This window comes from Lytechinus pictus, chromosome 17 (genome assembly GCF_037042905.1).
Source record: "Lytechinus pictus isolate F3 Inbred chromosome 17, Lp3.0, whole genome shotgun sequence".
Taxonomy (NCBI): Eukaryota; Metazoa; Echinodermata; class Echinoidea; order Temnopleuroida; family Toxopneustidae; genus Lytechinus; species Lytechinus pictus.
In genome coordinates this window covers 15,047,293-15,070,903 of record NC_087261.1, presented here as the reverse complement: position 1 = coordinate 15,070,903, position 23,611 = coordinate 15,047,293, and the positions used below count along the sequence as shown (strand labels likewise).

The following is a 23,611-nucleotide window of genomic DNA, read 5'->3' as shown; positions in this document are numbered from 1 at the left end:
ATAGGTTTCTTTACATTTAACATGGAGAAAAAAAGAAAAATAGGGCAATCAAGAGTATGAAGGTTAATATGGTTTAAAATGAGGAAATGACAATTCAGATTTAGGGAAAACCAAACTGATTTAAAATTCTCGTATCGTATTCATCCGATGACCATAAACATACATACACAATATGTATGTATGTTTATGGTCATCGGATGAATACGATACGAGAATTTTCAGATTAATGCGAAGGCATGCATTTGCAAGTCTCTGATCACATTTCCAAGCAAAGTCTGGATTCATAGTCACAACATTTGACTAATTTTCATACAATTTCATCTAAACTGATATTGTCACATTTTAAAATACTGTATTTCCATTCCCTCTTTAAAAGACAACCCCCCCCCCCAAAAAAAAAGAATAAAAAGAGAGTCAACCTAACAAATATGCCCTCAGTCTCCCACTTTCTCGTACAGAGAGAAGCCTTACCCCTCCGTAAAAAAAATTATATATCTTCCTTCCTTTGTCTCTACCCCCCCTCTCTGATCTTTTTCTCTCTCTTCATCCTACACCACTATTCCCTCCCTCTACTTTTTGTGCTACATGCAGGCACAGACCCTGATTGAAACTTTGATCAACAAGTGCGTCTCCACGCAAAGACTAGCACACATGAGGGCCTTCGGTACACAATGCATGAGTAGGCTGCACATTCAGACCCTTAACTCAAGTGAAGGGTTTGCACAGCAGACTATACTACACGAGAAGGAGGCCTTCTGTCAAATTCATTATTTCTCCCCAAGAAGAGTAAAAAATAAGAGCCAAAGTAGATGGTTTCATTTTTTAATCTTTCATTCCATGGTCTCACCGTGGTATCATGAGATTTTAATATACAGATATTTCCATAAATTTACACACACGCACAGACCCACACACATTTATATTATCCATATTTCATTTCTCTGCGTTTTCAATGTACAGTGTTCTTGCTATGAATCGAATTACATGTGATTAATCCAGTACCAAGACGAAGATTGTAAAAAGAGTACATTTCATTTCATAAAATAGAGGAAAGAAAGATAAAAAACAAAAATAAATTAAGTCCAATATCTGTGTATACTTTGTTGGGTAGCATAAAATATCAAATGGGAAGTTCACAATAACATCAAGTTGCTCTTAATAATAGAAGAAAGGCAAAAGAAACGTGTAAAATGTTTAGCCATAAGCCATCGAAGATTATAAAGTGAGCTTTGATTTTGTTTTATTATAACTTTGTGACATGCAAAGAGCTCAAACATATATCTATGGATTACATAAAATATTATCATCTCAGAAAATTGAAAATAACTTTATCTGCCCATTCAATAAGCCATCATACACAAAATTCCACCCATGGCTCTATTACAAAATTATTTGGAGTCATCACAATCTGAACATAAAAAAGTTAGGATTTGGGGATTTATATTATCTTGACAGTTTTGAATATCACACTCTTTTTTGTGAGTATCTTATTTTTCTGCTTTCATTAACACCAGCCCTAAGTTTGGGGAGACTCTGCCTATAAATCAATAAACCAGGCATAGGCGATACTAGCCAAAAATAAACCAGGCATAGGCGATACTAGCCAAAAAACCAACCTTATCCATTAAAATCTATAATTTTATTTCTATTTATATATAAGCACTACCCTGTCCTTTTTAAAGGTTATATTTAAGTTATACTTAAAGGACAAGTCCACCCCAACAAAAAGTTGATTTGAATAAAAAGAGAAAAATCCAACAAGTATAACATTGAAAATTACATCAAAAGTGGATGTAAAATAAGAAAGTTATGATATTTCAAAGTTTCTCTTAATTTCACAAAACAGTTATATGCACATCCTGGTCAGTATGCAAATGAGGAGACTGATGACGTCATCCACTCACTATTTCTTTTGTACTTTATTATATGAAATATTGTAATTTTCTCCTCATTGTCAGGTGAAGCCACAATTAATTCCTCCCTAAACATGTAGAATTAGCATTGTTTGATAATATATGCTTCAGTCAAGTTGGTCCTTATTGTCAAATCTGTAAAAATGAAATACTGTATAATTCAAACAATAAAAAAACAAAAGAAATAGTGAATGAGGGACATCATCATCTGTCTCATTTGCATGTCACTGAATTGTGCATATCACTGTTTTGTGAAAAATAAGTGAAACTTTAAAATGTCATAACTTTCTTATTTTACATTCGATTTTGATGAAATTTTCAGTGTTATGCTAGTTTAATTTTTCTCTATTTATTCAAATCAACATTTTTCTGTGGTGGACTTGACTTAACTCTTGATTACTAACGTACATATGTACCAAAAAATTTAATGTGTGGTTGTGTGTCCATGTTCAATAAGTTTTTTAATGCTAATCTTAGTCTCCAATTTCAGCATCAGATGATATCTTGATTATTTCATGTCACTTTTGCATAAATATTTTATGATTTTATGACTGAAATAAATTAAATTGAACTGAACTGAATTAAACTGGAAGAAATATCAACACTTTTCACACAAAATATAACAAGAATAATTTAACACAATATAATATCTACAAGAAGTACACATATGCATAAATGACCTACAAAAACGTTTTGTTGAGTTGCATTACATTCCCTATCTAGACATGTAGGAGGAAATTTCGACACACAAAAAAAGGAAAGAAGGAAAAACAAAAATAGGATACTTGATGTGGAATCTTTCACTTGCATGATCAAATAATGAACAATAACTAAGTCCAATGATAACTGTTATTGTTATTAAACAAAATAATGAATGCTAAGCCAACTTGGGCGAAACATAATAACTGCTTCACGGTATCTTTCTTTGCATCTTTGTTGCACAAATATGCTTCTGAATAAAAAAAAAATACTTGAACTGCATATGCCTACCAAACAAGCAGAAGAGGCTTAAAAAAAAGCGATTTTCAGTTAAGATATAAAAATTTTAAATCAGACTGAGTAGTATACTATAACAATAATTTGACAGGACATTAATTAAAATATGACAAAATATATTTCAAATTATACACTTAACGAAAAAAAAAAAAGTGTATTATAATATTGTGGGCAATAAGGACCATCTACATGTACATACAGTCATACGACAAAATTTATATCAAATAAATAATTAACAGAAAAATTGTTTTAAAAAAAAGCACATTCAAAGACAATGTAAAACAAATCAGATACTCGAATACATATGAAGTCCAGGCAATTGCAAGTCTCCAAACTAATTTCAGGGCCAATTCTGGACTTCATGTGCATAACATTTTGACTAATTTTCATTCAAATATACATGTACCTCAACCGATCTCGACACAGTCTCCAGTACTCTACAATGATATTGGATCTCTTTCGTGGTATATCACATATCTAATATTCATCTGGATAAATACCGCACTTGTCCTCGGCTCGTGCAATATTCACACTGTATGCAATACATCTGGGCCCCATAAATACAAAGAGTTGCGATTGATCCAAACAGCAACTAAGGAAAGCCAGCAACGTCAACATCTATTATGCATGTTTGTTCAAAATATTTTCTAACAATGATATATATAAACTATACATGGATATTCATACATTCGTTGTTTCCTTGAAAGTTTAGGTGCTTCTTTTCGTTTCTAAAGGACATTGTGCAAATTTCCTGTAGGAAAAATTGTGACATTGTTGGACATCCACAGAGTCGAGGTCGATTGGATCATGGACCTAGTACAATGATCAGACGAAAATCGTGCAATATCGTCAGCGTAAAATAATGTAATGAAAACCGGAAATGAATTGCACATTTTAATATAGGTAATGCAGGGACTTCCCCTTTTTGAGATCGGAGCTAGAACATGATGACCGTCTCTGGTCGAAAGAGGGCTTGTGATCAATCGGTGACAAACATCGACCGAGAAGAGTTTGGGTAAACAATCGCAAAGGGCACTCGTCGTTAAAACAGCGTAATAATAATAATAATAATAGGCATTTGTATGGCAAGTAACGAGAAAGTTAACTGTGTGACAGCAATTCAGACAGCTGGAAACAGGTGGTGGCCATTAAATTCTCTCGTTGAATTCCAGTAGCAGTAGGTCCATGATTGGAGTAATCGGAACTCTTTGAACATAAGACGGGACCCCCATATACCACTCAAGTGCATCCAATATTAAAGTATCTTTGCTGTTTATTAAAACTTAACTCCACTTTATTTCTTGTAAGATTTGTATTAAGGATCCAAAGAGATTTTAACTTACAGAAATCAATACAACGCTTGCTAACTAGCCATGAAAGCTAACAACAGATAATTTGGTCCAAATACAAATTCAGAAACAAGCACACCATTCTGTATGCTTTTGCATCATAATGGATTTTCTTTTTCGAAGATACATGTAGAATTTAAGCATTTGCTTTTTATCATGTACCAAGGATCATCACTGACTACTGAGCAAACATGTAGATACAGTGTTCACTAAGTTTCAATAATGAAATTGTACTGTCTACATAAATAAATTATGGCTTATTTTCAATTCGTCTAATGCCAAATCGTCCAATTGCCAACTCATCTACTATCGTTTGGTCTACCATCAGTTCATCAACTATCCACATGGTCTAATTGCCAATTCGTCCACTCACCATTTCGTCTAATAACCAGTTGGTCCAATAGCCATTTAGTCCACATACCATTTGGTCTAATTGGACTACATATAAGTGTCAATTGTGCAAAATGAATGAAAATTAAATGGATATTAGACCAACTGGTTATGACGAAATGGTCATAGACAAAATGGTGATTAGACGAAGTGATGATTGGACGAAATGTTTAATTGACCAAATGATTGTTAGACGAAATGTTGATGGACGGAATGGCATTAGAATAAATGAAAGTAGAACATGTGGTGAGTGGACAAAATGGCAATTTATCACGCGAGTTTACATGTACGTGCATTATTTGTACAACACAGCACTGCCAATATAGTATATTTCTATTCTCAATGCAATCTAGCTCACTGTGATAACCGCTGTACATGCTCATTGATTCAATATAACAAACAAAATTTGGATCCACACCAATGTTCTACGTTATGCTAGTCACACCAACGAAACTGAATCAAATCCGATACATGGCATGTCATTAGAAATAAGATAAAGCCTTGGTTGGTTTTATCTAATGTGACTGAAGCATCGGTGACCACTAAGTTAGTGGGTAATTGGTAAATTGCCAATTTGGCTACTGCCAACTCGTCCACTCACCACATGGTCTACTTTCATTTAGTCTAATGCCATTCCGTCCATCAACATTTCATCTAATAACCATTTGGTCCAATCATCACTTCGTCTAATCACCATTACGTCTATGACCATTTCGTCTCATAACCAGTTGGTCTTATGTCCAGTTCATTTTCATTCATTTTGCATAATTAACACTTTCGTCCAATTAGACCAAATGGTAAATGGACTAAATGGCTATTGGACCAACGAGTTATCAGACGGAGTGGCATTAGACTAAATGGAAGTGGACCGTGTGGTGAGTGGACAAACTGATGGTAGACCAAATGATAGTAGACGAGCTGGCAAGCGGACAAATTGGAAATAAATTGGTAATTGGACTCCGGTTTAAGAATAGGGATGTGAGGCTACATTTACATCTTGTCGCATTTAATGCATGCAGCAGTTTTAAAACATCTTACATGAAAGTACATGTACCTGAAGAAAAGTAGAATGTAAATCTACATTAATAAATTCCTGCACATCGTTCTCATCCCAAATTGTCTCATCAAGTCTCTTTTGATGAGCATCAAAAATACAATTACAAATATTTACAGATATTCTCATATAAATATATATATATATACTATATGCCTAAGTATTTACTACAAAATTGCATTAACTTCTAATTTGTCACTAGACACTACGAGAATCTACATGGACATTCTTTGGCTGTGGGCAGTAACCTAACGTGTGACTCATAATGCAAGGATTTAAAATCAAACTTAAGCCCAGCGCACACTACTAGTATGCCATTGCAATGCAGTAAGATTCGATTGTGACAAGTTGCCAATCACATCTTGGTGCAATTGCATCACAAGCCAACGCACACATTGCAACAGCTCTGCAACGCACCGCATATCATGGCGCCTCTTCTTTTTCGTGTACGTCGTTTCCGCTGCAGCAGCAAAGCAAATTGGTCGTGACATCATCGTCTAGAACAAACCTGATTGGCTAAAATAATTGCAATCGCAGGAGAAACATTGAAATATTTGACACTTCGGGTATTTCACAGTATAATTTTCAAGTAAGAATGTCTGGGGGATATTTGTGAACTTAGCGTCGTAAGTATAAATAGTGAAATATGTCCCTAGAGCATGAAGAGCATTGGTAGCAACAAGCTTTGGCCAGCAAGAGTGTTGGTAGGGACAAACTTTGGCTGGCAAGAACGTTGATAGGGACGTCCTTGGACCAGCATGAAGGACACATGTAGATCTTGACCGGTTGACTGCTGAATTCTGCATTTCCCATAGGCTTTGTACAGGGACAACCAGTACCAATAGGAAATAGGTCATAACCACAGTCTTGATCAAGCGAACAAAAACTACAGTACAAGGTCTGTTGCATAAAACACTGGTAAATTTACTCTGATGGTATCTATCTAGTACATGTCCTTAAAGCAGCTAATAAAAATCAACGTTTCTATGTTAGTACACCATAATGGTAAAGTCACCATGACATAAACAGTAAACAAAATTTTTTAAAGACCAAGAACAATATTGTACATCTATTAAGCAATCTTACACTAGGAAAATCTGCCTAATAAATGCTATATATTATTAAAATCTGTTAGTGACTTGATTAGTTACATCTCACCTGAAAATGGTTTTTCTAACAGCTTCAATCAGAAAAATTTAAGTAAAGGCTAGTATACCAGCAATTGGAGGTCAACTCTAATTTTCGATGACCCTACACCATGGTCGAGTCTGTATCACCTTTGACCGAGGCCGAGTACTTCCTGTTACTAGATAGGCTGTCAGCTGCATTGGACCACGGGCTAAATGGTCATGTCCAATTCGGAGAAAGATGGAGACGGCCTTCAACAGTTCTGTGTGACCTTAGGCTGGGGATGAGGAATTCCTGTAACTAGGCAAGCTCTCAGCTGCAATGGACAAGGGGCTAAATGGATCATGTCCAATTAGAAGATGGAGATGCCTGACTTTCAACAATTTATTTTAACCTTTGACCTCAGCTGAAGACTTCCTGTCACTAGATAGGCTGTCAGTTGCGATGGCCCCGGGGCTGGACGAAGCATGTCCCATGAGATGAAAGGTGGAGATGAACCTTGACCTTCATCATTGCAACCTTTGACCTCAGCCGAGAACTTCCTGTCACTAGATAAGTTCTTAGCTGCAGGGCCTAGAATGTTCATGTCCAGTCAGGGGCGAGATGGAAATCTCTTAAGGTGAAAGATGGAAGCTTTGCTTGTGTCATACAGAGTCATCTGCAAGAAACCAAACCAAACCAGGAAAGAGGAAGTTGTTAAGCGTGCCAATAGAGGGCAGCACACATGTTTGCATGAAGTCACACATTGCTCCATTTACTTTTGCTACAACTTGACTATTCATGCCCCTAATAAAATTTAATGTTTATTTTCAATCTTTACAGTATTTGATAAAGGGTAAAGAACCATACAAAGAGTAAAAAGATGAATAGCAATTGTTCATGCTTCACATATTTTAAGGTTTGCTACAGGATATTCATGTAGAGGCATGAACAGCCATAGATAGCAGAGCTGCGTCAGTACATCGTTCCTTTTTCAGTATTTTATTTCAATCATTGACCAAAACCTTAGATGTTACTTAAAAAAAAACTACTTAACAATATTCACACATGTTACTGTTTAATTACTTCACTGAGGATAAAGGTGATTTGGACTTGGAGGGGGCAAATTCAAATATCCTCGATAAATTAGTAATTTAGCATAATTAAGGAAAGAACGTTGTTTTTAGAAAAAATAATGATAGGGTTATGAAGATAACATTATGGGCAACTCAAGGAGTGTGCCAATGTTCAGAGCCATCATGGGGAAATGGACATGACCTGTGCACCCCCCCCCCCCACCGTAATTTAATGAAGAAAAATATCCCAGTAAAGTAATACAGAAATAATAATTTTAAAAATATAATTATGAATATAGTAAATAACTTACCATGATACCACCACTTTGTCTTTTTTGGACTCTTATTGCATGTTTTTACATAGAAACTGTTATCAGGTGGTCTTTTCTGTAAAGAGAAAAAAAAAGAAACAAGTGGAATGCCTCTGGCCGTCTCACCTGCATCACGCGATTCAATATAGCAGCAGTGCTGATTTTGAAAACTACTATAACTCGCACAAGATGTTCAGTGATACTTGGTTACTCTTATTTCCACGTTTTATGAACTAGACCAATACACTTATAGAGATGTGATGGCAATTCAACAAATACCCCCAACGTGGCCAAAGTTCTTTGACCTTACATGACCTTTGACCTTGATCATGTGACCTGAAACTCGCACAGGATGTTCAGTGATACTTGATTACTATTATGTCCAAGTTTTATGAACTAGACCAACACACTTTCAAATTTATGGCTGTAATTCAACAAATACCCCAATTTGGCCAAAGTTCATTGACCCTAAATGACCTTTGACCTTGATCATGTGACCTGAAACTTGCACAGGATGTTCAGTAATACTTGAGTACTATTATGTCCAAGTTTCATGAATCAGATCCATAAACTTTCAAAGTTATGATGGTAATTCAACAGATACCCCCAATTCGGCCAAAGTTCATTGACCCTAAATGACCTTTGACCTTGGTATGTGACGTGAAACTCATGCAGGATGTTCAGTGATACTTGATTAACCTTATGTATAAGTTTCATGAACTAGGTCCATATATTTTCTAAGTTATGATGACATTTCAAAAACTTAACCTTAGGTTAAGATTTTGATGTTGATTCCCCCAACATGGTCTAAGTTCATTGACCCTAAATGACCTTTGACCTTGGTCATGTGACATGAAACTCAGGCAGGATGTTCAGTAATACTTGATTAACCTTATGGCCAAGTTTCATGAACTAGGTCCATATACTTTCTAAGTTATACTGTCATTTCAAAAACTTAACCTCAGGTTAAGATTTGGTGTTGACGCCGCCGCCGCCGCCGTCGGAAAAGCAGCGCCTATAGTCTCACTCTGCTATGCAGGTGAGACAATAAAAGTGACATTTAAAATGCGACAGCAGTTCTTGTGTTGCAACTAGAGGACAAAGGACAATAATAGACATAGGCAATAGCTCGATGGTAATAGTGTACCCAATATCTATCTTTCTAGATAGATCCTTTTTATCATTACAACCACAGCATAACAAGAATCTAAAGGACATGGATATTAATACTCTTGACATTTTTATACCAATTTCAATGCCTCAGCCGAGTACAGTGCATCGCAAAGTGAAAAGAAAGTTTACAGTGGTGTTCTCACAATGATTCAAGTTCATCGTTATTTATCAATATTGGAAATTTGTTTTGTTCACAACTTCAAGTCAATAAACATTAAAATACCATATTAAACATATAAAGCCATTAATACATTTATAAGAATTATGTACAGTGAAAGTGAATACCCATTAATACATAAAAGGCTACAAACTAATAATGTACATAAAGCCTCCATTTGACAAAAGATGACAATACTTGAAAAAAGGAGTACTAGTATAGAAATAACTAGTAATCAATAATTCATAATAATTCATTCCAATAAAAAAATACTAGTGTTACTGTCACACCTTAATTCAAAGAGATACTTTATAGAGATAATTAGTAATCAATATATTTCAATACCAAAAATTTAAAATTTCATTCCAATAATAACTGCGTCACTCTTTAATATCTCTGATTGGCCTTTCATTGATGCCAATAATGCACTTTATTCAACCTATTCACAAAGATACACAGAACGGTGCACGCAACTGGAATATGAAATCATATTTGTATCATGTCCACAGACTTTTCCTGATATAATTTATTCAACTTCTACCAAAAGATTTAAAGAAAGATTATAGTCTATTCGGATATGTATTATCATCTATAAAGAGTGTTTAAAGGACAAGTCCACCCCAACAAAAAGTTGATTTGAAAAAAGGAGAAAAATCCAACAAGCAAAACACTGAAAATTTCATCAAAATCGGATGTAAAATAAGAAAGATATGACATTTTAAAGTTTCGCTTAATTTCACAAAACAGTTCTATGCACATCCTGGTCAGTATGCAAATTGGCAGACTGATGACGTCACCCACTCACTTTTTCTTTGGTATTTTATTATATGAAATATGAAATATTCGAATTTTCTTCTCCTTGTCAAGTGAAACAAAGTTTTATTTCTCCCTGAACATGTGGAATTACCATTATTTTAACAGTTTATGGTTAAGTTAAGTTGGTCCTTATTGTCAAATTTGTAAATATTGAAATATGGTATTATTCAAACAATAAAAAACAAAAGAAATAGTGAGTGATGGACATCATCGACTCTATCATTTGCATATCGCTGAGTTGTGCATTTAACTGTTTTGTGAAAAATAAGCAAAACTTAAAAATGTCATAACTTTATTTTACATCCGATTTCGATGAAATTCGCAGCGTTATGTTTGTTTGATTTTTCTCTATCGATTCAAATCAACAATTTTCTGGGGTGGACTTGACCTTTAAGCGATACATTAAAAATGCGTATTTTGGTCTGCATCAATTGCCTGACTGTGCAGTATCAGAGCGTACCCCTTAAAAGGACCGAAATCTGACAAATATCCCATAGGCTCCTGTACAAAATTTGAAGTTGAATATGAGACCGTATTCAACAGTCTAGTGCGCACGCGCTAATGGGTGAAATATACATCACATACAATGAAAGTAATGCGATACACAGCATAGAGCACAACCACGCTCCATGACGTCATAATAAACTACATGCAAGTCCCATGTCAACGACCAAATTTGATCCTATGAAGCGATGATGCCATAATGTGATAAGTGATACGCCTTGTTCAATCAAATTTATTCCTTTTTTTAAGGGAGGGGGTGGGATAGATGATAATTATATTGGACGGCTTTATTCATGGAATACCAGAAGATGAGTGGAATATTTGCCCAAACTCTTGGAATATTTCTGGTATTTTTCCATCCTGAGCCATCCAATATAATATAAATGCCACTGGAAATTGCCTCTGGTAAAATGTGATTATCTCACTTTCAATGGCATGACAATTGCCTGAGACTAATAATAAAGCTTGGCCGAAGAATTTCCTGCTGTAACACCAAGTTTGCTTTCCCCCCAAAGATGTTTCGGTTACACATACTTCCAATGCTTTTCACAAAGTCTGGGGTCAGCAAATAGTAATCAACTCCCCATGAAAGCTGATGCCCATCTGACTTTAATATCAAAGATGTTCTTCTGAGGAACAGTTCTAGATTACAGAAGTCTGCAAGCACAGACTCAAATTTGACACTTTAACCCATTATAAGTACATGCATGTCGAGAATGAAGACTCCGGTACACTCCAAACCATCCATCTGTGTCAAATAGAGGCAGCCACAGTACATAGTGAATCATCTAGTCTCAATACCTCAGACTCTGCATTATAAACTATGCGAATTACGAAAACCAAAGATGGAAAGTTCGCTACACAAATCTATACAAGTCTTATGTATTATTATTAAGGTCTGTGTCTGCAGACTAAGGGGGTGTTGCAAGAAAATATTTGCAATCAATCGCAAATATTCTGTTGCAAGTTTATAATCAATAGATCAGCTCTAGCTGTAGCAAATCAGATTACACTCCTTGCTTCAAGAAGCAGATTAGCAATCAATCATGCAATTAATTGCAAGACGTATGATTGATTTAGGGACCAAAAATTGACTTGCAATTGATCGCAAGTTTCTTGCAACACCCCATAAGACTACAGATCCTGGTACACTCACCTTTTCTGTACAACTGCTGAGCATACTAATTATACTTAGACATACGGACTGTACTGAGAGAGCGGGGGACCAATCCTCTGTGAGTATTGATAGACATATGTGACCATTACTATAGACATGTGGATGTACAGGGATGTTCCCACCTATAAACACAACCTGTTTAAAGAAAAACAAAAACAATAAGGACGACTACCTGCATAATACAGTTTGTACATAAAAAGTGAGAGCCAAATCTATCATAGCGAGCAATCAATTCAATAGGCAGAACTTAGGTGTAAGATTGAAAATACTTGTTACATCATCCTAATGAGTTCAGACACAATGTAAGCAACCCAAAAGTGGAACAGTAAAAGCTAGTTAAAAATATCATGAGATCCCTTGGTAGTTGCCATAGCAGCAATGTTACCATACTAAAAATCTTTTATTAATGGACCGGGCAGTACCCCCCCCCCCCCCCACTTGCTGTCTCTCAACAAAACTGCCAAAATAGGCAATAAAATCTACATGTACGTAGCATAAACACAACTGGGATTTCCTTTGACTACATTACCTCTGGTGAATCAAAAGGATATTTATTGCTGAACTTGAATTGAAGTTGAAACTTTTCACCAGCATATATAGAGTTAGGTGCACCATCTAAATCCACATGCCATCTGAAAAGAAAAGACAATATATGGTAAGCTAATTGGTTGTCCCCTTTTCCAAGCTCAATTCATTACAATATTGTGTTTGTTATTGTTTTATCATCATCATCATCATTTTCATCAATGCCCATCATCATTTATATGGAACTTCATAATATATTTTTAATACCTTTCTGAAAGAATTAGACTAGTATAGAGGAAGATGCGCACCAAGTAAAATGAGACATTTTTTGGGTTTTTTTTTTGCTTGTCAAGTTGTCAAGCTTGTCAGGTTATGTGTCCCCCTAAAAGTAACTCGTTCAAGTGAAAGAAAAACAGGAAGTCAAGCAGTTTTTCTGACTGAAGTACCAAAAAAACTGGGGGGGGGGTCATTCAAATTGTATTTTGATGGGGGTGTGCATCATCTAAATGGGGGTCTAAGGGATTCACTTTCAAGGCTCGCACTGGATTAAATTACAATTTTGGCAGGCCCGAGGAACAGAGATGTTCTGTGACAGGGGTCTTTTGAGCAGGGCGGGGCTTTTATCGTGTGTAGAATCTTGAGAACAGGGGAGGGTGTCACCAATACTTTCATCGGAAAAGTTGTCAGATCTGACAACTTTTCAGGATTTTAAATCGTTAAATCGTGACTTTGAATGAATTAAAGAGAGCGTTGATTGGCTTGATGGGAACAAGTTGATGCCAAAAGCAGCGCACATGCACACAGAAGTCGCCACTGGCATCAACATTAATCTCAGTCCACGATATTTTGATGCAAAGATCGAGAGCCTGCTCATGATGACTTACGTATTGAGAGTACTGGCTGCCTTATCTTCGTTGATTTTGATACCGGGTGGGGGATCTTTCTGAATCTGCATCAACTCCTTGTGCAGCCTCTTCTGAAAAGTGATGAAACAAAACAAAAAATATAAAAGTATAAAAGTTAGACTTAGAAAAACCTTCAGAAAAGGGGGTGGAGGGGGGGGGGGGGCTGGGGGGGATGTTTTCCAAGTTTAGTTGTGCTTTTTTGTCATTATACTTTTCATCACTGGGATGTTAACACCTTGTATCTCAAAACCTAAGAAAAACAAGTACAACTCAGATAAAAATCATTTTAGAGTTAGGACATTTATAAACCACATTGAGCATTTTAGAGGCTGGAAAGACTGAAATTGACATACACATCCCCCATGGCATAATCTTCATTTTTTTTATAGAATTCTTCAATCAATCATGCTAATTTATACAAGAAATTACATGAATAATTTGGCTCTAAATCTGTAAAATATGCCACAGAAGTGCTACTTTTTGCCGTCTTCTGTTTCATTCAAATGCATATATGAAAAATATTCACCGAATTGTTTTCTCATTGCTTTTTGGAACTTCTTTTTTTCTTTCTAGACTTCTAGTTTTTTTTTCCAATGGAAATTGTCGGCATTACTTTTCTAATCATAAACATGACATTAATTGATCTTTATCAGTCAAGGTATTAGTAAAACAGCATTGAACTTGGGCTTGAAAAAGAATTTGCATAAGATTTGTACATACACAAACAGGTACAGTACATTATGTCAGTTTAATTGTTTTAAATATCTTTCCCTGATATTTTCCCCAACATGATTAGACAAAAGACATGAAAAATACTAGATGAAATTTGCTAAATAGAGGTGAAACTGATTATGAAATAATTTCTCAAGAGGCAGTTTCTTAAACATGTATTACATGTAAGGCTTCAACAGAGCTTCACAAATTGATTCTAGAATAGTCCTGTTTAATAAAGTCTCTCACCATAGGTCTTATGCCCATATTTTGAAGTCTGGTTTAAATTAAACCCTGGTTTAAAGTTGTGGTTTAACTATGGAGAGCCAGTTGGAGCACAAATCCCTTACAGTACACATTCAATTCATTAACTGACAGTGATATGACACCCAAATTATTATTCTTCATTATGAAAGCAAAAGGAAACAAAATAGTAAACCTAAAATATATACAATATGAACAGAGTTTTTAAATTTTTGGCTCCCTTACTTTTAGCACAGAGTTAGACCAAGTTAAACCTGACTTCAGAATGCGGGCCTTAAAGTTCTGCATTCACAGAAGGTGTAAATATGGACTGATTTCAATTTTGAGGCGTTGACATTTCCCTTTAGGTAATGCTACATGTACCTTGTGATGTCATCAGGACCGGTGCAACAAGAAGGAGAAAAGGGGCATTTTCTTCTGCCCCCTCCCCCAAACACACATAGATTTTTTTTTCAAGTATTAAATAAAGATGGTACATGTAAATAACAGGAAGAAAAATGAGTAAAAGAGGAAGATGGGCATAATTAAAAAGAGTAGCCAGGTGACATTGGTCATGTATGTAGGTCTATAAATACTTCTAATCTTTTATGGAAAAAATGTTACCTTAGGTCCCGTTACCAACCCCCCCCCCTCCCCCTGCAATCAAAATACCTCAAAGCAGTGCTTCAATATCTTTATGGTTCATTTCCTTTTAAATGTTAAAATAAAGGGACATGAAATATTAAGCCTGACTCAGGACACCGTGGAGGTCGGGTTTTCAAAAAAAAAGAATCAATCTGGACCTTGGCAACAATTTGAGAGATATACATAATTGTAGAGGTCCCTTTTATAATGATTTCAGGGCCCGTCTTACAAAGAATTGTGATTGATCTGATCAATCACAACTACATGTATGGACAGCCAGCAACGTCAACATCTAAAACGCAAAATGTTCAAAATATCTCCTGGATATGATGTTTAATCATACATTAATCGTTCTCTTGAAGATTCAGTGTGATTCTCTTCGTTTACAAAGGAAGCTGTGCAAATTTCATGTGGAAAAAATTATGGTATAGCTGGATTTCCATACAGTTGAGATTGATTGGATCAATCGTAACTCTTTGTATGACAGGGCCCAGGTGATGAGATGAAATCTCTTGGCAATAAGAATGAGTTTATGTACAACTATTCTCCAAACTGAAGTAATTTATTTGTCCTATCACATTTCACCTTCTGTAATTACTAAACTTGATTCCTTGCCAAAAAATTTTGAAGTTCAAAACGGGACAAAACTTTCAAAATACTTCAATGAAAATTCTATGGACAGGCAAAGAGAAGTTGAAGAACAATCTGGAGCTTTGCTACCGCTTCAAGAATGTTGATTTTCTTATTTTTTACTCTATAAAACTATATACTTTTAAATGGCATTTGATCAAAGATACAGTAGATGAATGAAAACTACATAATTACATAAATGCATACATATAATTATCACACAGTATACATGTATTGCATGATTTACATCATTTTTGCATGTTGGTTAGTGAAATGCGATACAGTAACTTCATGGATGTCACATAGAAATGATTTACATCTGAAAATCACCTAGAATGACCATGTTCCTATGCTGAAAAGGTGGTGTTACACATGGCCAAAAAACATGTTTTTAAAAAAAGTCAGACTTTAGTCTCAAAAGCAGCATCCCTGGTAACTGAGAAAGAATATACACTTGTCATTTGGATGACCTTCCCTATGACCCCCCCCCCCCCCGGAATGGTGCGTGGTGCGTCACTTGTCTAACGTGTTAGATTTCATTGTACAATGCCTACTTAGCTTGTTGTACGCGAGCAAATGGGAGATTGAATGTCAAACATTTGTACCGTTGCACCACTTGCACACACGATGTACCATCTACAATGTACCGTCCATAATGTATCGTTGCACGGCTTTAGGTGACGTCACAATACGATTTAATTCATTGCGCTCAGTAAAAATGAAGGTGCAATACGCGTATAGCCTGCTGGCTAAATGCGCAATGCTGCCCAAGGTCATGTGCGCTTGTGGGATTTTGCTTTTCGCATCTTTCTTTTACCTCATGCGACATCTCTCACCATCGCACTCATGCCTATTCGCTATTTGTATACTATACCATGAACCATTTTTACCTTTGCAGACAATGACGGACCCCCTCATCAAATTCACGACGCACCATTTTCGGATTTGGACTGTCCTTCTGTAGATATTGATGCACCCAACGTAAAGTGACCGACATTGACGCACACCACAGGCTACGTTGTGACGCACCGAATGAGTACAATGACTGTACCCTGCGTCACTGATTGTAAATGACCCCCTCCCCCCACGATGCACCTTTCCCGGTGGTCATAGTGGTGGTCATAGTCATACAAATGACAGGTTTAAATAGCTCCACAAATTCAGTACAATCACATTGTTTATTTTTTTAAACAAAGACATAATCACCATAACAGGGCCTGCTCTATAATCATGATAATGGTCAAAATAAAATAAGTTTTTCACTCTTCTGGCACCAAATTCAAATATGATTGACTGGTTGGTTGATAATGATTTTGTTCTGTTTTTTTTAAATAAAAATTTGCCTACTTTTTCCCCCATAACATATATGAACCTAGGTTACAGTGATTCAAAATGATAAACAAATGGGTGAATCACAAATACAGTTTTGAAATGTTTTCAAGCTTGATGAATTGTACATTTATCTGAAATTGTATATAAACACAGAGAAATTGATGGTCATGATAAAAACTATGAAAACTGATGAAAACACACAACTTTTTTTACCGTGACCACTTCTTTTTTTGGCTTTCCCTGAAAAGAAAAAAAAAGAAGAAAATGATTGTATTTTTCTTTTGGCCAATCCAATATTTGGGCACTTCACCACCTTTGGGCTTTAGGCCTTGCCTGGCCCTGGTAGTGTTGGGGCCTAGCCTATACTTTACAGTTTCGCAAATTTGATACTTTATGTGAAGAGCTTAAAATCTTTAATGGCCATTTAATTGGGAACCTTGATCTTGAAAGCCAAAATTCACTTCAAACTCAAAGTCATAAGGTCTACAGCTTATAAATATAAAGCAATACTTTCACCTCCATTCCTGCCATTCACTGTGTTACAGGTTCCCAAATACATAATTTGGCCCATTATTGTGTTGCCCGTTGAGACTCCACTCTCAAAATCTTAATTGGAGCAAAGACACTGCAAGGGTAAGACTGGACAGTCTGTATTAAAATGCTCGGGAAGATTGCCCAACAGCGCTGAATAAATAGCCATTTTGGGTTGTGTAAAAAACACAGGGTTCCAGCTTTTCAAAAAAAAATACCCTGATTTTTCCCCAACGAAGTCTTAAAATTCCCTGATAATTATTTAAACCCAATCCCAGTTTCGCAACTTGTTGCAGTGAATGACACGTATTTTTAGTATAAAAACAATCATGTAAAACTAATTAGTATACCATAACCAGTCATTCAATTGATGTTGTTTTGATATGCAACAAAATATAACAAAGTCTGACTGACTACCGTGCTTTCGACTTTTGGGCTGATAAAAATTCAGATTTTTCCTTGATTTCAGGCATTGTCCCCTGATTTGAGGTATTTTTTATCGAATTCCCTGATTTTTTCCCTGACTGGAAAAAGTTAAATAATCTTCCCTGATTTCCCTGATTGGCTGGGAACCCTGAAAACATATGAGAGAAATGGTAGAGGGGGGAGAGAATAGACGATTTTTATATTAATTTTTTTTCTCTTCAATTTCTTTAAATCTAAAATTAGAGATGAATATCTTAGAGGTGGACTTATCCACACGCGCCGCACTTGTGCCCTCTCCCAAAGGCCAAACACCCCTATCATTTTCAATACATTGCATGCCAATGTGCGAAGGTTTACTTGCTCAATGCTGTTGGGCCTGCGCGCCCATCCCACGAGCGAATGGAGTGTTTAAAAAAAATCGCCAAAGTGTCCGTTCTTGGCCTTGTATGGTAAGGGGTCCTGAAGCTACGCACCACTTACCACGCATGCAATTTCAATGGCAAAATGCGCACTCTGTGTGTGGAACTGTGACTGCAGAGTGACGAAAGATTCCTATTCAATTTGCTTTTACAGAGGCTGCAATAAATCACTAAATGCATAGAAAACTAGCAACTCTTTCAGTAGAGGCGCTGATCCAAAAATTGAGATCCTCATAAACCAGAACAATTCATGTCTTGAAAAATTGAGATTGTCCATGTTTATATGCCAATGGGGAGTTTTTTTTCACTTACCCCTGCGGGACATAGAATGCAATTACGGGGATTGAGAGTGCTAAAAATGGATTCAGTGACCTCAATTCCCAACAGTTCACCATCTATTTTTTCACGACTTGCTGTCTTCCAATAATCTTATGAAACCTGATATGTTCACATTGAGCACTTTTAGAAAGGTACGTCGACATAGAGGACTGGTACGAGATGACGTCATTTTTTGGCCTGCCATATGCCTTAGGTCCTCACACACATCCACTATCAAAATCGAGAACCTCGCCACATCCATTTTGCGGTTCTCCTAAATCATAGACGACGTGCACGTGAGTGACGTCATTTTAACCATTCAAGCCCAGCATGAAGATCAACCTTTCCCTTTTAAAACACAGTTTTCAGTGACTTTTCACAAAATTAATGTAAGTTGTACGATGCATTATGTTTATCATATTTGAAATTGCAATCTGATCTCCAAAATATACATCGATATATATCCTAACTCGCGTAAAAAGGAATCAAAGCAAGTGAAAGGGCACATGTGCACACGTTGCACATTCGCATCACCCGACCGGGTCGCCAGGCGATGGTGCCCAAGATCTTCCGGGTCGGGCAGCGTGTCATGACCCGCTGGTTATCGCGCTGTTTCATGTGGACGTACGTACACGTACAAGTCGAGTGAAATCTAAAGTATTCGCATCTGTAGTGAACAAGGGCAGACGACGATGTTGACTCGAACGATCAGATGACTGCTACGTCGTTCACGTTCACTGCTCCTAAAACTCTCTAGTGACTAGCATTCACATTCACTCAGCTCAATTGATGTCGGCACTTGACAGGTGAATGAACTTTCATAGATTTCTTGTAGAGAAAAATCAGACAAGCATAATGCTGGAGATTTCATCAAAATCGGATGTAAAATAAGAAAGTTATGACATTTTAAAGTAAAGTTTCGCTTATTTTTCACAAAATAATTGTATGCATAATTTAGTCACATGCAAATGAGAGAATTGATGATGTTCCTCACTCACTTTTTCTTTTGTTTTTTTATTATTTTAATTAAACAATATTTCAATTTTTGCAGATCTGACAATAAGGACCAACTTGACTGATCCATAAAATGTTAAACAATGGTAATTCCACCATGTTCAGACTTCAGAGTGAAATAAAACTTTGTTTCACAGGACAATAACATTTGAATATTTCATACAATGAAATCCAAAAGAAATAGTGAGTCATGTCATCAGTCCCCTCATTTGCATACCAACTAGGATGTGCATATAACTGTTTTGTGAAATTAAACGAAAATAAAAAATGTCTTAACTTTCTTATTTTACATTCGATTTTGATGAAATTTTCAGTGTTGTGCTTGTTGGATTTTTCTCTTTTTATTCAAATCAACATTTTGTAGGGGTGGACTTGTCCTTTATTACTGAGACAGTCCCTGTAAGCTGGGACAATCCCAATTTTCTGACCAGCGCCTTAGTAAGTTACTGTCTTTGACTTTGGAGTTTGAAGTTATTTTCACTTTCCTAAAATAACATGAACCTACATGTATATGACACTGGAAATACCATTTCTTTTCCTTCTACATCAGGCGGTGAAATCAAGAGGTGTTTGGAAAACACATCAGGATTTTCATATTTTGTGATATTTTCTTTGTCTAGGCCTAGTCTAGATCTAACATTAGATCTTCTTCAATCTTGTTCTAATCTTGGGTCATGTGGGTAAGGATCTTTCATTCATGCTTTGGTCGGATTTGGAATATTTACCCCAAATTAGTGAAAAATAATTTGTTCAAATATTAAAATTGGCATAGTATAGACATAGTTTTCATCATTTGTAAACAAAGTGCATATATCTTAGTTTAGGCCCCCCCCCCCATCATACTGCAGGGCTGCCAACTCTCACGCAATCTGCGTGAGTCTCACACAATTCACCCGATTCTCACGCTGATCATAGGAATTCTCAAGCTGAACCCCGAAAATAGAGAGAAAAAAAGTTTATTAGCCAATATCGGATATTCAATAACATTATAACCCGGCCAGGCATAAGTTTCAAAGTTTTTAACCACACAAGCGCAAAGCTAAACCATCAATGCAAATGCGATTGGCTTACTGTATCCCGCGTGTGAGAGCTGGTGACGTCGAAATTTACTATGAAGCGGGGTTTCGTGCGAGGCACAACGAGCGATTGAGTGTCAATGCAATGCCATGTCATGGCGATACACTTGGTTTCTTTTGTAGCTTTATTTTAATTGAGCCAAAAAGAAACTGATAATTTATTATTTTATGATGATAGTTTTAGCTTTCTTCCTCTGTTTTTTTTCTTTCTTTTCAATCATACTTTGTTTCTTCCCTTTCTTCTTTCATTTCTTTGTTACTGTCTTTCTTTTTTAATTTTCCCTTTTTTTGTCTTTCGTTCTTTCTGTCCTTTGAACAAATATTTTTCTCTATTTCTTTTTCTTTCTTTTTTGATTTCTTTCTTTCTGTAATTCTTGAATCCATCCATCCTATATTTATCTCTTCTTTCTTTCTTCTTTTTACCCTTTCTTTGCTTCATTCTTTGTTTCTTCCTTTCATCCATCCTTTCTTTACCCTTTCTTGTTTTTTATTTCTTACTTCTTTCAGCCTTTTCTCTCTTTCTTTCATTCATTCCTTCCTTTCTGTCTTTTGTTCTTTCTTTGTTTTTCCCCTTCGTTCCGTCTATCCTTTTACCTTTTCTTTCTTTCCTTCATTCCTTCCTTTTTTTGTCTTTTGGTCTTTCTTTTTTTTTTTCTTTCATCTATTCTTTTACCGATTCTTTTTTTTATATTGCTTGCTTGCTTCCTTAATTCTTTATTTCTTTCCTTCATTCTTTCTTCTTCTTCTGGAAACAGTAGTCCACCGTCTGGTGTATTGTCGTACTGGTGAAGTGCAACGTGCAAGTGTGTACATTATCCGATAAAAAATTGCTTAAGGGAGCAGCAGATAATCACAGGTTGAGGTTTCACTGCTAAGCTTATAGACAGTTGATTTGGAATAATGAAACTTAAAAATGTGGAATTTTTTTCAAGGTCAGTGAACTTCATTAAAAAAGCCAATTAACCTATTTGAATCCTGCCTTAACTTAAGTATATACCGTATGGGCACTAGTATTCAACCCAGCATAATTCAAAGATTTGGACAAATTCCCCCAAATATTTAGAAATAGGGAATTTATCTTATTTTCATACCTTTGTTATTTCCAGGGTAATCTGTTGTCGGTATTTTCTTTATCAATCTGTCGACTATATGCGCGGAGGATCGAATCATGTGGCGATGACCTTTTGCATTGAATTGCACTAGTATTCAACCTAGTGATGATAGATAGCGAATCTCAAAATGGTTTAGATTGCTAAATTAGATCTAGATCTATGTAAGTCTCTGGCTTTGATTAATTCCGTTTGGTCTCATCTCAAATGGTCTAGTCCATAGTCAGATGGGACAAGGGCAGATTGAGAGACAGGGTCATCTTTCCGCGCTAGGTTGAATACTAGTGCCGACGGATTGAATACTAGTAGTGGCAAAAACCATCGCCGTATAATTCGATCGCCCGTGCACAGTCGATGGGTTGAAGAAAAAAATAACTGAAAAAGAATAACCAGCATTTGCTCTCGGAAATAAGAGTTAAGACGGGTCTGAAATTAAGATAAATTCTATATTTCTATATATTTGACTTTGAGGAAACTCTCCAAACGGGTTGAATACTAGTGCCCTTACGGTATTTATGCCTTTTTATGGACTCAGAGTTAAAAGTATGTGCCAGATTGCAACACCATTTAAATTGCAAAATTGTAATTAAAAGCTCCCTACCGTGGAAGGGGGCACACCCCCTTCCACAGACCACACCATCCCCCCTCGGGCGCTCCGTGCCCTCGATCGCTTCCTCGCAATGTCTCACTCCAAGCTCTTCTCAAAAGTTGGCAGCCCTGATACTGCACTGTCTTTGATTGGTGATGCAGTTGGGCCTTTGGCGAAAATTGAGCGAGTTCCCGCTCCGCGCTGCGGTGGGAGAAAGACAGTCACACGAACGAAGCACACAAACTCACACCCGGCAGCTCAGGGCAAAGACAGAAGGAGCAATCCGTTGGGTGTTGACAGTCGCACAAACAGCTGCCAGTTTTGGTCTCGACCAGAGAACGAGACAAAATTATCGAAATACGACCAACATGTCGCATTAATAATGGTCTGTTTCTAAGAGCTACACGGGTATCCAACCCTTTGATGGCCATTGCTAAGCCAATAGATCTACGAAAGCTCATCGATATCAGTTATAAATCATGTAAATAACCCTCATTTAGCTTACCTGTGTCGCCATATTTCGCCTTTCCTCATTGTAATTTGCAAAGCGCCCTCTCAGGGCTCAATTGGCATATTTTCTTAAAGGAGAATGAAACTCTTGGAGCAAGTTAGCTTTTGTGAAAGCAGAAAAATCAAAGAATAAGATCAACAAAACTTTGAGAAAAATAGGACTAGCAATAAAAGAGTTATGAGCATTTGAATGTCGAGATCACTAATGCTATGGAGATCCTCCCATTGGCAATGCGACCAAGATCTGTGATGTCACACACCGTGACGTACAACTCTCCCACTTGGACACTGAAAATATACCCCAAAACATCTCTTTTTGCTCATTCTAATCATATGACAAACGATTCATCAATGATATAATGTTGTGAAACCTCTGTACTTGTCATCTCATAGAGAGAACACCTCACCTTGTGATAGACTCTATAAAAGTGAGAATATAAGTGAAATAAGTACTAAAGTAATGAGGGAGTTGTACGTGTGTGATATCACAGATCTTGGTCGCATTGCCGTTGGGAGGATCTACATGGCACCAGTGATCTCAATATTCGAATGCTCATAACTTTCTTATTATTCATTCAATCTTCCTCAAACTTTCAACAATATGT

General features: G+C 36.4%; 2 protein-coding genes across 3 annotated transcripts in view; both read right to left on the bottom strand.

Moving 5' to 3' along the window:
• Positions 1-7,416, bottom strand: part of LOC129280244 (transmembrane protein 179B-like) — a 40,507-nt gene extending 33,091 nt beyond the window's left edge. Inside the window, exon 1 of the mRNA XM_054916289.2 lies at positions 7,225-7,416. Within this exon, the coding sequence (XP_054772264.2) occupies positions 7,225-7,416 (192 nt within the window). The remainder of the gene's footprint in view (positions 1-7,224) is intronic.
• Positions 4,377-23,080, bottom strand: LOC129279850 (ubiquitin-conjugating enzyme E2 W-like). Of its 2 annotated transcripts, XM_054915908.2 has the most exons (7): positions 23,002-23,034; positions 17,228-17,254; positions 13,433-13,524; positions 12,553-12,655; positions 12,003-12,158; positions 8,197-8,272; positions 6,146-7,488 (listed from the first exon to the last, which is right to left on the bottom strand). In XM_054915908.2, exons 1-7 carry the CDS (start codon positions 23,011-23,013, stop codon positions 7,475-7,477), a joined length of 480 nt encoding a protein of 159 aa, XP_054771883.2. In that variant the 5' UTR covers positions 23,014-23,034; the 3' UTR covers positions 6,146-7,474. The 2 variants fall into 2 exon arrangements, with proteins under 2 accessions (XP_054771884.1, XP_054771883.2); XM_054915909.2 differs by lacking the exon at positions 17,228-17,254 and having other exon boundaries at positions 4,377-7,488; positions 23,002-23,080.
• Between the last annotated feature and the right edge of the window lie 531 nt (positions 23,081-23,611).

Excerpts from the sequence above, each read along its gene's own strand:
- LOC129279850 (XM_054915908.2), bottom strand. Across the intron at positions 12,656-13,432 it reads GCAGCCAGTACTCTCAATAC|ATGGCATGTGGATTTAGATG; the intron begins GTAAGTCATCAT and ends TTTTCTTTTCAG. Across the intron at positions 12,159-12,552 it reads ATCCTTTTGATTCACCAGAG|GTTGTGTTTATAGGTGGGAA; the intron begins GTAATGTAGTCA and ends TTCTTTAAACAG.